The sequence below is a fragment of the Eleutherodactylus coqui genome, chromosome 11 (genome assembly GCF_035609145.1).
Source record: "Eleutherodactylus coqui strain aEleCoq1 chromosome 11, aEleCoq1.hap1, whole genome shotgun sequence".
Classification (NCBI taxonomy): Eukaryota; Metazoa; Chordata; class Amphibia; order Anura; family Eleutherodactylidae; genus Eleutherodactylus; species Eleutherodactylus coqui.
The window spans coordinates 128,802,822-128,819,291 of NC_089847.1; the positions used below are offsets into that span (position 1 = coordinate 128,802,822).

A 16,470-nucleotide genomic window follows, 5' to 3' on the forward strand; every position below is an offset into this window, starting at 1 on the left:
CCTGTTAGTGGTCCCAGTAGTAATAGTGACCCTGTTAGCAGCCCCAATAGTAATAATGACCCCCATAGTGACCCCAGTGGTAATATTGATCCAAGTTAGCGGCCCCAGTGGTAATAGTAACTGTCATAGTGGTCCCAGTAGTAATAGTGATATACACAGTGCTGAGTCATATTTACCTGAGACACATTATCTTCAGAGTCATCGTACCGGAAGACATCCCCTTCTAGATGGGATTTGCTCTCTAAGAACTCACGTTTGTCTTGCGGACCTCCAAAACTGTTTGGATAATAGTTCGGAGCATTCCCTAAGGGAAAAATGAAATAATATGTTCAGGTTTAAAGATTTATACAGCATTATAATTACATTATCACATAGGGTAATATTGAAATCAATGGGCCACGCAATGTAATGCATGGAGAGGTCTGACCCAGCAAGAGCTATTCTATGTAGCACCTGTCTTCTTTCAATAATAGTGGGTTTCTCAAGCTGTGCCCCCCATCTGTTACCTCGATAGACTGAATAGACCCCCATCTAGTAGCACATTTGGCCTTCAAAACCGCAGCAACGTGTCGTGATTTAGATTCCACTCGGCGATGAAGTTGTTCTGAAGGAATATCGGCCCCTGTGGACAGGAAGCTTCTTGTAGATATCGAGGATTAGATAGATGTGCTGACCAGCTGACAGGAAGGGGTCATCAATTCCTGCTGCTTGCGCCAAATTCTGACCTTCCATCAGCAGGGGGGAACAGAAATCTGGATCCATCTGACCAGGAGATGTTTTTCCTCAGTGATACACGTTTTGTGCTCTTTTGTCCCCTGGGGTCTCGCCTACCTGTTTCACTTACAAACAATAGCACTGGAACTGGCCGTCTGTTGTTCTAGCCCATCCATGCTAAGGCACGGCGAGTTGTGTATTCAGACACGTTAGTTGGAGTACCAGTGTTGTATTCGGCTGATCCTGACTGTGTTGGTCAGAACGATTCCTGACATCCTCCTCTGACCCCTTTCGGTGACAAGTTGCTTCCTTCCACAGGATCCCCTTTCGCTGGATGTTTTCCTCCACCATGCTATTCTCAGTATACTCTCCACACTGTTACATAAGAACCCCCCTCCCCCCCTGCGGTTGGCAGTGACATCCAGGCCCTGGCTAGTCCAGTACTGATGACCGGCCTAGTTGGAAGTCGCTCCGATCGCTGGATTATCCATCTAATGTGAATTCAGACTGAAACTAATCCACGGAAAACTTTTCACGTGATTTTATGCTGCACTCCGGGGTCACGGGAGAATTACCGTACAGGGAAGTGCCAATTGTGAGCGGGCCGGGTCACAATATCCGGAATGTGATATCAGAGGATGACATCTATGTTTTCCTATTAAGCATAGTTTTAAGAGTAATAATACTCTGACACTTCCTGTTCTCTGGAGGTCACTCCTCAGCCGTCATCTCATTATCATCACAGGCAGGATTACACTGAGAGGTGACACTATATATGGAGAAAACAGGATCCACCCTTCACAGTAGATGTCACAGCCCACCTCCTCTTCCTCCCTGCACAGATCACAGAGCATAGGTGATGGTCACTGAACAATCACTACCTAACAACGTACCTTGGTTGTTGCCCATTGCCATTAACCCGTCTCTCTCCATATTTGCTGCTTTACACTTTGGCATGTTTACAGGAATCTGTTGATAGTTCCCTCCTAGCCGGTATCGTTGAGCGTCTGGATAGCCAAACATGCGCGCCTTAAGGGGGTTAAAAGGAAATAATATTAAATAAGAGAGATCGGAGTATTTGTAGGTCACCTTTACTAGCAGAATCCAAAGATTTCTGTACGGGCAGAAATTCTAAGGCCGGTATCAGATCTGCATTGGGACCTCCGGCAGCTGGGTGGAAAGCGGGGGTCCAACCGCCGCTGTTTGGTTCCACCCAGAGATGGAACCGTTCGGCAGCGGAGATTTCCTTTCCTGCTCTACAAATGGGGCAGAAAAGCAGAATCCCCAGAGCAAATGCGAAAAGGTTTCTTTAACCCCTTCCCGATGAATGGGCATACAGTTGCGTTTTGTGCATGGCACAGGCTCAGAAGCTGTGCCCATGCCATCTACAGCAGAAGCCAACTGTGACTGACAGCCAACTTCCTGTTGAAACAGTAGGGATTGCTGAAAACACTGATCCCCACTGCTAATCCATTACATGCCATGATGAATGTTGATCGTGGCATGTAAAAGGTTCACAGATGGAGGGCGCGCCCTCTGTGATGTCATTAGTTCTCCACCATGTAATCGCGGAAGGCCCATGGGTGGCCATGGCAACTGGATACAATGACGTCCAGGTCTGCCATAGCCTGTGATTGCTATGATAATGCAGAAGTAGTGCTCTGAATTATCAGAGCGATCATAGCACTGCAGGTTCAAGTCCCCCACAGGGATATAAAAAATGTTTAAAAAATAAGTAAAAATATAGTAAGAAAAAAACTATTTTATGCACTTCCCTCTTTTGTTTTAAAAAAAAACCTATTTGTTTGTCATTGTTGCTTCTGTAAAAACCCATACAATAAACGGAAGAATCTTTTTATCCCGCAAGGCAAATGCTATAAAAAAATTTAAAAAAAAAAAAAAGACAGAGCCAAAATGCTTGTTGGTTAATTTTGCCTCCCAGAAAAACACAATAAAAGTAATCAAAAAAGCTGTATGTACCCCAAAATAATACCAATAAAAAATACAGCTCGTCACGCAAAAAATAAAGACCTACACAGTTTCATCAATGGAAAAATTTAAAAAAGTTACGGGACTTTGAATGTAGCTATTAGAGATGAGCGAACACGTTCGGCCCCGCCCCTTTTTCGCCCGAACACCGAACTTTGCGAACACCTCGGTGTTCGGGCGAAAAAGTTCGGGGGCCGCCGTGGCAGCGCGGGGGGGTGCGGCGGGGAGCGGGGGGGAGAGGGAGAGAGAGAGGGCTCCCCCCTGTTCCCCGCTACTGCCGCCCGCGCCGCCGCGCATCTCCCCGCCCCCCGGCGGCACCCGGACACTTACGCGCGAACACTCCAGTGTTCGCTAAAGCCGGTGTCCGGGTGCGGATGTGTCCGTTACGGACACGTTCGCTCATCTCTAGTAGCTATGTAAAAAAAAAATCTAAATAAAAAGGTTTTTCATTGTGCAAAAGTGGAAAAACCTAAAAAATATTATAGAATTTTGGTATTGTCATAATCCTTCCAATCGACAGAAACCATTTATTATGTCCGTTATTCTGCATGATTCATGCTGTAAAAAACCCGAAAGAATAAAGGCAGAATTGATGTTTTATTCTCTCAGACTTCCAAGAGTTAATAAAAGTGATAGAATACATTAAATGTACCCAAAAATGGTATCACTAAAAACTACAGTTTGCCACGCAAATGGAGGAGCGAATCAGACCTGTGCATTTGGTAGTCAGCTACCTGCATGGTGAGAGGAGGATGCATCTATATGCACTCCTCAGTCAGTAAGTAATGGCCATTTTCTGTGATTGTTTTTAATTCTTGATTTCCCCTTCTGTGATGCATTTATATTAGTGTCGGGACCCACTACAACGCAAGGAACCGTGAAGTGGTTAGTGGGCTCATGTATCTTGGCCAAAATCCAACCAATGCCTTGCATTTATTATCTATCATTCACATGCAGTGTGGCATTAAGACACTAGGGGGAGCCCAGGGTGGCAGTACCAGTGTGGTTCACTGATGGAAGTGTAGGGCAACCCGCCGAATTATCATGGCGTCATTATTAGGTTGCTGGTCTGCACGGTGAACTACATATATCAGAATGGTCTGGCACCCTGTATCCACTATGTGTGGGAGTGTACACCAAGCAGCCACCCCCTCTATATCAAGAGGCAGTGTGAGTGGCTGTCTCATCGGTGTCCTGCACAGGTGTAATTGGCTCCTCCATTTGGTAGTCAGCTACCTGCATGGTGAGAGGAGGATGCATCTATATGCACTCCTCACCCAGTAAGTAACAGCCGTTTTCTGTGATTGTTTTTAATTCTTGATTTCCCCTTCTGTGATGCTACTATATAGTAATAAGCTGTTTCTTACGTGCAGAATCTTGTCCGGGCTGGGCTCCATCCCTGGCACCAGGTTATGGGGTGAGAAGGCCAGCTGCTCCACTTCAGCAAAGTAGTTGACTGGGTTCCTGTTTAATGTAAACTTCCCCACTGGTATTTGAGGGAACTGATCCTCGTACCAAAGCTGTGAAGAATAATGTACAGTTCCTGCATTACATACCCGAAGCATCCATAGAGAAGGTAAAATTGCCCTCAGATGTATATCTATAATTCCTTTGGAGACCCAGGGGCTCCCCTACCAAGAGGTGAACTGAGCTTGCCGCCTGAGGCAGCAGCCTTCAGGACCCCGGAGGGGTGGCGGGTTGCCCCTTGGCCGGTAATTTATTTTTACCATTCATGTGACCTGACCTGGCAGCAACCCAACAAGCAGTTAACTCACTCTGTCATCACTGCTCTAATCAGTCTGTGACCCCTGACCTCACCCCCTGGAATCTGTGTTCTTGCACACAGTCACCGGCCTGTACAGCCGGGATGAGGTCAGAGGTCACAGACTGATTACAATAGTAGTGGCCACCAGCAGCTTGGACCTGTAGACTGAGTCAGTGCACTGCTTTTCAGGTTGCTTATCGGAGGTCATTATTGTTACTGGAGCCACTACACGGGTCATTATAACTACTGAGGCCACTATGGGTGTTACTATTAATAATTTTGCCATTATGGGGGTTACTATTATTACTAGCGCAACTATTTGGCTCACTAGTACTACTGGGTCCATAAATGGGGGCTCTATTACTACAGGGGCCCCTATGGGGTCACTATTACTGCTGGAGATCCTAAGAGGTTTACTGTTACTTCGGCGGCCCCTTACAGGATTACTATTATTACTAGAGCCACTACAGGGTCACTAAAACTACTGGGACCAGGTCGGAAGTGTAGCGCCACCTATTGGAAAATAGCTTCCAACAGGTAGTGCTGGGTTCTGGTTGGCTAGGTAAAAGGTGTGTAATGAGGGCCCAGCGGGGGACGCCTACTTGGCACTCTACACAAGGAGAAACAGTACCTGCTCGACCCATGTCACAGGCGTTTCACCCAGTCAACCAGAACCCCACTGTACATGGATGAGGGGCAAGAACAATGAAACATCTGTCTGTACAAGGTTTTCTTTTTCTTCTAGAGAATACTCTGGTTTGGGCTTATATCCCCAGTCATGTTACAAGGCTTGTTAGAAGGTCAGATATTGATTTATAGGAAAGCTACATTTACATTCCAATAGATGGCGCTGCAGAGGCATTATACCATCTCTCATTTGCATACCAAATTTCCCAGAGGGGCATGCATGGCTCTAAGTCTTCTCAAGCCTACTTGATGCTCTCCCCAAGGAGAAACAGTGCCGTGCCCAACCTGCATTTCTAAGGAACCCTCCATCAATAAACAGTGTTGTCCATTCACAAAATACAAACCGTTGTGCACAATAGACAGGATGACTTGGAGTTTCTACTAGAAATTGTTTAATATTCCTTTTTTTACCTTTGTGATATCAAAAGGATTAAATGGCATCTTCTTGGCTTGCTCTAAGGTCATGACCTGGATGCACAACGTCCAGGATGGGAAATCTTTCCTCGTTATCGCTTCTTCAAGATCTTTTAGTGCATAATCAGGATTCTTTCCAGCTAAAGTCCTTGCAGCCTCTTTGGTCAGGTTCTTCAACCCCTGGTCAGACTGGAGGGAACAGAAGGAGTCATTATAAGAAGAATATGATTTATTGACTAATATACAGGAGCAATTAGAATCTGCTGCACCCCTTCACTACTACATAACTTAAAGGGGTTGTCCCGCGAAACAAAGTGGGGGTGTACACTTCTGTATGGCCATATTAATGCACTTTGTAATGTACATCGTGCATTAATTATGAGCCATACAGAAGTTATTCACTTACCTGTTCCGTTGCTAGCGTCCTCGTCTCCATGGTGCCGTCTAATTTTCAGCGTCTAATCACCGGATTAGACGCGCTTGCGCAGTCCGGTCTTCTTCTTTTCTGAATGGGGCCGCTCGTGCCGGAGAGCGGCTCCTCGTAGCTCCGCCCCGTCACGTGTCGATTCCAGCCAATCAGGAGGCTGGAATCGGCAATGGACCGCACAGAAGACCTGCGGTCCACCGAGGGTGAAGATCCCGGCGGCCATCTTCACAAGGTAAGTCAGAAGTTGCCGGAGCGCGGGGATTCGGGTAAGTACTGGACGGTTTGTTTTTTTTATGCCTGCATCGGGTTTGTCTCGCGCCGAACGGGGGGGCTATTGAAAAAAAAAAAAAACGTTTCGGCGCGGGACAACCCCTTTAAATAGAAGTCATGTGGTTGAGGGGGTTGTATGAAGCAAGCTTGGGAGCCAAGCCCACCCACTTCTGGCAGGCACTGGTTGTTTTCAACAGGCAATGTCCACGATCAGAGCTAACTCCCATCACAGCTGTATAACTACTTAGATGCCGCTGTCAATGTTGACTGTTGCATCTAAGTAGTAAAGGTGCCCAATTAAAGTTACAAAGAAACCCTTTTCTCATAAAAAAAATTTGAAAAACCTAATTGGTATGTCCGTAAAAGTGGGAACTACTACAATTTAGCGCTATTTATCTATGAATGCCATAAAAAAAGGAAAGCACAGATGTATTATTCCTTAGCTTGACATGCTATCAAGGTGGTTAATTTACACTTTGAATTGCTTTACAATGGGTTGGCTTGTATAGAGATAAAAGGACAATAGCTTTTTAATGGGTGAAGATAAGATAACTTTCTGCTCCCTGACATCATAATCAATTTAAAATTTGCCGCATCCGTACACAATTGCAGAATTACAGCTTTTTGGGCATCCTGCCTCCTAAAACGTGAATAAAAAGTGATCAAAAAGTTGTATGTAACCCAACATAGTACTAATTAAATGTACGGCTCACTCTGCAAGAAACGAGCTCTCACACCGTGCCGTCCACGGAAAAATAAAAAAGTTGGCAGAAAGTGGCAACAAAAGCTAAAAAAAAGTTTTTTGTTATTTAAAAGTAGAAAATATTAACATCTACAAAACTACATACATCTGGCGTGGCCATACTGCCACTAGCCCAGAGAATAAAAGGAACATGTTATTTACATTGTACCGTGAATGTCATAAAAAAGACAACCCCCCAACAATTGGTGCCGTAGCTTTTTTGAAAAAAATTTTAAATTGTTTAAAACATTTTTAGTACTTTATATGGGACATCAAATGCTGATATTAAAACTACAACGTGTCCTGCAAAACTAGAATTCATAAACCTTTAGGAAAATAAAAAAGTTATGACTCTTGGAAGGCAGGGATGAAAAACTGAAAAATCTCTTGAAACGGTTAAAGAGGTTCTCCATATGGGTTCTCCCTATTTGGTCCACCAAAAATATGCTGATTAGAGAGTGTCCTGCTGTTGGGTCCTTCAGAGTTTGGCTGTAATCTTCAGAAGGGCATGGAAGAAGATGTTAAATTTCCCTGCAGCGCCTCCAGTGGAGAAATAAGGCATTGCCTGGTTCGTCTTGAAGACATTGTCTGCCGGGGTAATGCACATACAGGACGGGTCTTCCAGGGAACACAGACCAGAGTTATGGGTGGAACATAGGGTTGCCACCCGGCCTTTAAACCACCGGCCTGGCTGGTATTTTTTTACCGGCCCTATTACAGGCCAGTATTTTTAAAGCCTGCACTGCCCCCTAGCGCCGGGTAACTCTCCTCCGTCAGGGGAAACACAGACCTGCAGAGCCGACAGCTTCCAGGGCCTCCGATGATGTCATGTCATGTGATACACTGTGTGGGAGGAGTCAGGAATCACATGACCATGGGGGCTAAGTAAATGTAGGACTCTGCAGCTGTGTGTGTGTGTGTGTCAGTCTGGACGGATGGATGTAGTGGAGCTGTGTGTGTGTGTTGGAAATGTGGAATTCTGGATGGATGGATGGATGGATTGAGAGAGTGAGTGGAGCTGTGTGTGTAATGTGTGTGGAGGTCATGATTGATGTAGCGGAGCTGTGTGTGTGATGTGTGTTGGGGATCAGGATGGATATAGTGGAGCTGTGTGTGTGATGTGTGTGGAGGTCAGGATTGATGTAGTGGAGCTGTGTGTGTGATGTGTGTGGAGGTCAGGATTGATGTTTGTGGAGCTGTGTGTGTGATGTGTGTGGGGGTCGGGATGGATATAGTAGAGCTGTGTGTGATGTGTTTGGGGGTCAGGATTGATGTAGTGGAGCTGTGTGTGTGATGTGTGTGGAGGTCAGGATTGATGTAGTGGAGCTGTGTGTGTGATGTGTGTGGAGGTCAGGATTGATGTAGTGGAGCTGTGTGTGTGATGTGTGTGGAGGTCAGGATTGATGTAGTGGAGCTGTGTGTGATGTATGTGGGGGTCAGGATTGATGTAGTGGAGCTGTGTGTGTGATGTTTGTGGAGCTGTGTGTGTGATGTGTGTGGGGGTCAGGATGGATATAGTAGAGCTGTGTGTGATGTGTTTGGGGGTCAGGATTGATGTAGTGGAGCTGTGTGTGTGATGTGTGTGGAGGTCAGGATTGATGTAGTGGAGCTATGTGTGTGATGTGTGTTGGGGATCAGGATGGATATAGTGGAGCTGTGTGTGTGATGTGTGTGGGGGTCAGGATTGATGTAGTGGAGCTGTGTGTGTGATGTTTGTGGAGCTGTGTGTGTGATGTGTGTGGGGGTCAGGATGGATATAGTAGAGCTGTGTGTGATGTGTTTGGGGGTCAGGATTGATGTAGTGGAGCTGTGTGTGTGATGTGTGTGGAGGTCAGGATTGATGTAGTGGAGCTATGTGTGTGATGTGTGTTGGGGATCAGGATGGATATAGTGGAGCTGTGTGTGTGATGTGTGTGGGGGTCAGGATTGATGTAGTGGAGCTGTGTGTGTGATGTTTGTGGAGCTGTGTGTGTGATGTGTGTGGGGGTCAGGATGGATATAGTAGAGCTGTGTGTGATGTGTGTGGAGGTCAGGATTGATGTAGTGGAGCTGTGTGTGTGATGTGTGTGGAGGTCAGGATTGATGTAGTGGAGTTGTGTGTGATGTGTGTAGGGGTCAGGATTGATGTAGTGGAGCTGTGTGTGTGATGTAGATTGATGTACTTGCTAGCACATGACGTGTGATTGACACTAAACGTCATCTACTCGCTGGCCTGAATCCCGCACATGCACACAGCCACTAGACGGGATCCAGGAGATAAAGGAGGGAAATAATGCTGTGATAAGCCATGCACGCCCCCCCCCCCCCCCCCCCTAGGCCACGCCCGACGCCCCTTTTTTTTACCATGGCCGGTACTTTTTCGTGACAAAGGTGGCAACCCTAGTGGAACCTGAAATCTGAGTATAGTCACTTTAGAGAACTTCTCACTAGCGCTGATAACTCTCTACAGGACACCCAGATTTTCTCCTTTTTGGACCAGGAATCCATTATTACCTGTTTTTATACATTTAAAAAAAAAAAGCTCTGCTAATCAGCGTCAAAGCTGTCCGAGTATCGGGGACCTTTCACACGAATGTAACAGTGTGGCGGATACGAAGATACCTTGCAGTGGAATTTAGCGAACACGGCCTCGCCCCGGGCATTCACCAGTTTAAACGCATGGTTCGAAAATCCATCCATGTAGCGAAATCCGTCAGGAATCCCTTTGTCCGAAAATAAGTGGGTGACCTACATGTGGGGAAGAGGAGGGACATTAATGGTAAACAGCGGGCAGCGGGCAGGATTACGTGCCACTCATATATACAGGCTTTTGTATGAACTATTATCCTATCAGTCATTCATACAGCAATCTGACTGGGCCGAACGGGCGCTATACGAGCGGGGTACAAGGCGGTACCAGTGTTATAACTATCTCATCAGAGCAGGAGATACAATACACCCCGATCAGAGCTTCGTAGTGCCCGTGTAATGTAAGCCGCAGAACACGAATAAAAGCTAAAAATGTGCCCACAAAATACCAGCTATAATCCTCACATAATTTCAGCTATAGTGCCCACATATTACCAGATATACTCTTCACATAATACCAGTCACAGTGCTCACATAATAGTAGTCATAGTGCCCACATAATACCAGCTATAGTGCCCACATAATACCAGCTATAGTGCTCACATAATACCAGCTATAGTGCCCACATAATATCAGTCATAGCAGACACATTATACCAGTCATAGTGCCCACATAATACCAGGCATTTTGCCCTCTGATATCAGTCATAATGCCCAAAGCCATAATGTAAAAGTAAAACAGTAATAGTGCCCACATAACAGCAGCCACTGTGCCCCCTAATACCAGTCATAATACCCACAGCCATGAAGCCGAAATAAAAGCAGCAAAATTGACCTTCACACATTGCGGTGCCCATCAGCCCCTCCACCCCCTGCAGCATAACTTCATCTTTCCAGGCCAAACTTTCTTTTCTGAGACTGGACTGGATCATTCTTTCTGAGGTTGGAGGTTTTTACTGATCTCCATTGTTGTTGGCCAAGGCTTTAGTTAAACAGTTAGCAGTCACCATTATAGCCCAAGGGGAGGAGATGGCTTCCAACTTGACCCCAGCCACCTGGATCTACCTGTGGATTAGGTTAATGGTTGGCTGATCCCTCCCAACCTATAATATCTGGTACCTCATGTAGGGTCTCAGGACGCAGGCTCAGGAAATCCCATAGCATGTTGGGGTCTTTACGATGCGTCTGGGGGTTTCTCTTCTGTGCGTGCGAAAGTGATGGAAACTACAAGAAAAAAGATTGTGAAGATGTAAAATACAGAAGAAGCTTCATGATGGGCCTCCTGCGAGACTAATGATGTAGGAGGACATAATATGGAGTGTCCATGGTAAGCTTGTCAATGTATGGGCTACACCAGCAACCAGCCATTGCTTCCAGATGTCCTTTTCATGAAGGAACACAAGCCATGGCCTACAACCAACAGCCATGCTCATCTCTAGTTCTGAGTACTTACATATTATGGAGTACTGGAGAGAGACAACCTAATATACAGTATCCTACTAAAAGTATTTGGACGCCCTATCACTAGACTGGATTGCGTCTTATTAGCATGTCACATGTCCTAAACCATGCTACATAAGATGTAGACCCTTGGAGGGGTCACCATAGTTTGTGACGGGAACTACAGGCTATTGGATATATAGGTTATTCTGCTGCACACAAGCCGTTCATTACGAAGTGCAATACATCAGCCCGTCTACAATGGTGCAAGGAGCGTCGTCATTGGACAGTTGAGCGATGGAAGACCTTCTATGGAGGGACGAATCGCACTACTTTATCTTCACATCAGATGGACCTATCTGTGTGTAGAGGAGCCTGTGTTGGGCCAACAGATAAGTACGGTGGAGTTTCTATTATGGTCTGGGGGTGTGTTACATGTAGAGATGAGCGAACCTACTCGTTTCGAGTAATTACTCGATCGAGCACTGCGATTTTCGAGTACTTCCGTACTCGGGTGAAAAGATTCGGGGGGCGCCGGGGGTGGGGTTAGGCGTGGCGGAGCGGGGGGTAGCAGCGGGGAACAGGGGGGAGCCCCCTCTCTCTCCCTCTCCCCCCCACTCCCCGCTGCAACCCCCCACTCACCCACGGCGCCCCCCGAATCTTTTCGCCCAAGTACGGAAGTACTCGAAAATCGCGGCGCTCGGGCGAAAAAGGGACGTGGCCGAGTACGCTCGCTCATCTCTAGTTACACGGCATGGTCTCAGTCCGTTGGTTGTAGTGACAAGAACCATGAACATGGAGGAATACCCTGACATTCTAGACAATAATGTGCTGCCCACAACGTGGTAATACTCTGGGAATGGTCGGCCATACTTCCAACAAGACAACGCGCCTTGTTTCAAATCCAACATTGTTTTACGTTGGTTTGAGGATATGGATGTCCCATGATTGGACCGGCTGCACAGAGTCCCGGCCTAATCCCTACTGAACATCTTTGGGACAGACTGGAATGTCGAGTCAGGAAATATGAACAGTGTCCATCTTCTTTGAGAACCTGGCAGACGTTTGCAGGGTGAATGGAGGGAAATACTATCTGAAGTGTATCAGATATTAGTAGAAAGTATGATACGGAGAGTCTCTGGTGACTGGTGTCATTAGGGCCAAAGCAGCCCCACTAAGTAATATCACATGTAAATAAATACTACTTTTCATTCTTCTCAGATGTCTAGTTACGTTTGGCAGGATAGTGTATTGTATGTATGAATAAGTGGCGGAAGAGTTTAAAATGGAGCTGAACAGTCTGGATAATCTTAGATTTCTCCATACACAAATCCATAGATCGCTGTTTATGGGTGTATAGAGTCAACCACAATGGAGACTGTAGACCAGTGGTGGTCAACCTGACATACCGTGGGGGCCTCAAATACTGCCCTGACTCCATCAAAGGGCTGCACATGAGATTAACAGGAACTTGTCATTAAAGGGTTTGTACCACAATCGACTTTTATCACCGATTCATAGGCGATAAAAGTCTGATCGATTGAGTTCTCAGCGCTGAGACCCCCACTGACCACGAGAATGGGCGTCCTGTGTCCACCTCTTCTCATTACTGTGGACTCACTGCACCCATCCGCAGTGATATGGAGATTGAATGGAGCAGCAGTCACGCATGTGCGGTGCAGCTCCATTCATCTTCAATGCGGCTATTGGAGATAGCTGAATACTTGAATTCGGCTATTTCCATCGGCCCCATTGAAATGAACGGAGCTGCACCGCAAATGTGCAGTGAAGGAAAGTTTACTGTTCTCCATCTATGCACTGTACATGTGCAGAGTTTTCCCCTGGGATCCACACATCAGAAGCATGAGGTTCGCACGTGGCCCCTGCACCAGCAGTTAGACGTCCATGATTTAGACCAACCCAAAAAAGTGCACAATATGCTGGTGGAGGCTCATAATAGCCATCAAACGTCCTCCAAGTGAGATGAAGAAATAGAATCCTAATGGGACACAGACTAACCATGATGGGGTCTCTGATGAAGAATATTGGGGTGTTGTTCCCTACAATATCCCAGTTTCCTTGTTCTGTATAGAATTTAACGGCAAATCCACGAGGGTCTCTGACCACATCAGACGTCCCAGATTCTCCAGCTGTGGAAATAATCACGGAAAATGGGTCAAAGACAAGACAGGAGTGCACAAATGATCACGTCTCACTGCTTCTACTACGGAGTATACGCAGGAGTGGCCATAAGGGTATGTTCAGACATGGCGGAATAGCGGGTCGGATTCCACAAATCAAACACGTGGCAATATATGTGCAGTACATGTGGAGGGGGTCTTCAGAGTTTACAATGCATAGGGTGCAAATCGGAAGATGGAACAATGCCTCCGGTTACCATGCTGACCATGTTGGTTAATGACCAATTGTATAAACCCCGACACAGTCTGTCGGTACACGGTTATCTCTTCCTTCTGGAGAAGACTCTGGCTTTGGTTTATATCCCCAGCCATTATTACAAGGCTTGTTAACCCCTTAACTCTTTGCAATCCAATTTTAGATTCAGAGTTGCCTAGGGGGATTTCTCTTTCTGCCATTATACAATGGCGCCATCTGCTGGCTAGAGCCAGTACTGCGGTACAGGACATGCTGGAGAGGCTCCCAACAACAGAGCAGCCAGTAATCTACAGTAAGAATACCCTGCTGGACGTCTTACGACATTGGAGCTGTACAGCCATCAATCAGAATGTCTTTACACGTCAGACAGTGGATTGGAAAGGGTTAATGTTATGTAAAGTAAGTTTACGTCCTGGATGGCTGGTACTTGCCGCAACTAGACATAAACTTACATCCTGTACAGCTTAGCCCGTGCCATTTACAGCGGGAGTCAGCTGTGACTGACAGCTGGCCTATTGCTGCAACAGCAGGGATCAGTGGGAACACTAAAGCCTAAAGTCGGTCTCACACAAGCGAGTTTTAATTGCAAAATCCGCGATTGTCACCCGCACGGACGGTCTGCAGCATTCCACAATGAAATATATAGAGCATTCGCGTGTCCGCTCACATGAACACACAGCAACTGCGATTTCCGCTTGTGGAAAAAAAAAACTCGCAACATGCTCTATTTTTGCGCGGATTCCATGTGGACGGCTTCTATTGAAGTCACGGGAAGCCGTCCGACCCGCAGCCCTTCTGCATTTGACATTGCGGAAAGGTCACACTATCGACCGTTCAGGCGATCGCGGCTATTAACCATTTAAATGCCGCTGTCAATTCTGACAGCGGCATTTAAATCCCGCGAGCGATGTTCGGGGGTCCCGCACGGCCCCCGCGGTGAGATCGGGGGGAGCGGTGCAGGTGTCATGGCAGCCGGGGGCCTAATGAATGGCCCCAGGGCTGCCTTAGCAGACTGCCTATCAAGCCATCCACACAGGGTGGCTTGATAGGCTGCCTGTTAAATTGCAGTATGACGTAATGCTATAGCATTACGTCATACTGCAGGAGCGATCAAAGCATCGCATGTTAAAGTCCCCCAGAGGGACTTCAAAGTAATGTAAAAAAAATCAATAAAGTTTTTTTAATTGTAAAAAAAAGTTATAAAAGTTTAAATCACCCCCCTTTTGCCATATCTATTGTTAAAAAATCTAAATTATAAACTAAAAATATGTATTTGGTATCGCTGCGTTCGTAAAAGTCCGATCTATCAAAGCAGCGCATTATTTTTCCCGCACGGTGAACGTCGTCCGAAAAATAAAAATAAAGAACACCAGAAATGCACTTTTTTAGTCTCCCAGAAAAAACGCAATAAAAAGCGATCAAAAAGTCGTATGTATTCCAAATTGATACTATCGGAAACTACAGGACATCCACAAAAAATGAGCCCTTGCTGAAATACGTCGACGAAAAAATTAAAAAGTTATCGCGCGCACAAAATGACCGCAGAAAATAATTGAAAAAAATTAAATGTCTTTGAAAAAAAAAGAGTAGTAGTATAGTAAGAAAAAACTGTACAAGTTCGGTATCGTAGTAATCATACCGACCCATAGAATAAAGGTATCAGGTCGCTTTTGTTGCCGTTTGTGCGCCGTAGAAACAAGACGCACTAAAAGATGGCGAAATGTAGTTGTTGTTTTTTTCATTTTACTCCACTTAGAATTTTTTAAAAGTTTTTCAGTACATTATATGGTACTTTAAATAGCACCACTGAAAAATACAACTCGTCCCGCAAAAAACAAGCCCTCATACACCAACGTCGATGGATAAATAAAGGAATTACGATTTTTTTTGAAGGGGGAGGAAAAAACAAAAATGGAAAAAAAAGGGGGCTGCGTCATTAATGGGTTAAGGGTTTAAAAGGTCTGAAATTGACTTGCTGGAATGTTACCTTCCAATAGGTGGCGCTGTAGAGGCATTATTCATTCTTCTTATTTGCATATTTCCCAGAGGAGCATGCATGGCCTTACAAGTCTTCTCACACCTTCTAGGTGCTCTCCCTTCCTGTCCCAATGTAATCCACAGCACAGTATGCAGCAATATGCACATGTACAGGGACATAACTACCACTATAGCAGCTGCTTCAGGGCCCGCATCTCAGAGAGCGGAACTGTGGGGTCAGAGGTGAGTATACTGGCCTATTTTATTTTATAGCATAAAGGTGGCTATAAATACTGAGAGGTGGTATAAAGGGGGGCTATAAATGCTGAACAGTGGCATAAAGGGGGGCTATAACTACTTAATGGGTGTATAAGGGGGGCACCAATAATGAACAGGGGCATAAGGAGGCATTATTACTAACCAGGGGACAAGGAGGCACTTTTACTGTGTGTAGGGCATTAAAAGCAGTACTTAAAGGGGTTGTCCCGCGGCAGCAAGTGGGTCTATACACTTCTGTATGGCCATATTAATGCACTTTGTAATGTACATTGTGCATTAATTATGAGCCATACAGAAGTTATCAAAAGTTATTCACTTACCTGTTCCGTTGCTGGCGTCCTCGTCTCCATGGTTGCCGTCTAATTTTCGCCGTCTAATGGCCAAATTAGACGCGCTTGCGCAGTCCGGGTCTTCTCCTTTTCTCAATGGGGCTCCGTGTAGCTCCGCCCCGTCACGTGCCGATTCCAGCCAATCAGGAGGCTGGAATCGGCAATGGACCGCACAGAAGCCCTGCAGTCCACCGAGGGAGAAGATGCCGGCGGCCATCTTCAGCAGGTAAGTAAGAAGTCACCGGAGCGCGGGGATTCAGGTAAGCGCTGTCCGGTGTTCTTTTTTAACCCCTGCATCGGGGTTGTCTCGCGCCGAACGGGGGGGGGGGTTGAAAAAAAAAAAAACCGTTTCGGCGCGGGACAACCCCTTTAATGTGTGGGGCCAACAAGGGGCACAAAAGTGGGATATTATTATTGTCGGGGGCACGACAGGTGGCATTATTACTATCTGAGACACCATAGATGGGGAGATT

The 16,470-nt window shown here is 46.1% G+C and overlaps 1 protein-coding gene across 2 annotated transcripts in view; it reads right to left on the reverse strand.

Annotated features, from left to right (window-relative positions):
- LOC136582458 (catalase-like) overlaps nucleotides 1-16,470 on the reverse strand; it is a 64,946-nt gene that overhangs the window by 35,566 nt on the left and 12,910 nt on the right. For both annotated transcript variants that reach the window (XM_066583510.1, XM_066583511.1), the window contains exons 4-10: nucleotides 13,035-13,165; nucleotides 10,695-10,799; nucleotides 9,610-9,735; nucleotides 5,567-5,758; nucleotides 4,071-4,223; nucleotides 1,608-1,743; nucleotides 177-304 (exon numbers count right to left, since the gene is read on the reverse strand). In XM_066583510.1, coding sequence (XP_066439607.1) covers nucleotides 177-304; nucleotides 1,608-1,743; nucleotides 4,071-4,223; nucleotides 5,567-5,758; nucleotides 9,610-9,735; nucleotides 10,695-10,799; nucleotides 13,035-13,165 — 971 coding nt within the window. The remainder of the gene's footprint in view (nucleotides 1-176; nucleotides 305-1,607; nucleotides 1,744-4,070; nucleotides 4,224-5,566; nucleotides 5,759-9,609; nucleotides 9,736-10,694; nucleotides 10,800-13,034; nucleotides 13,166-16,470) is intronic.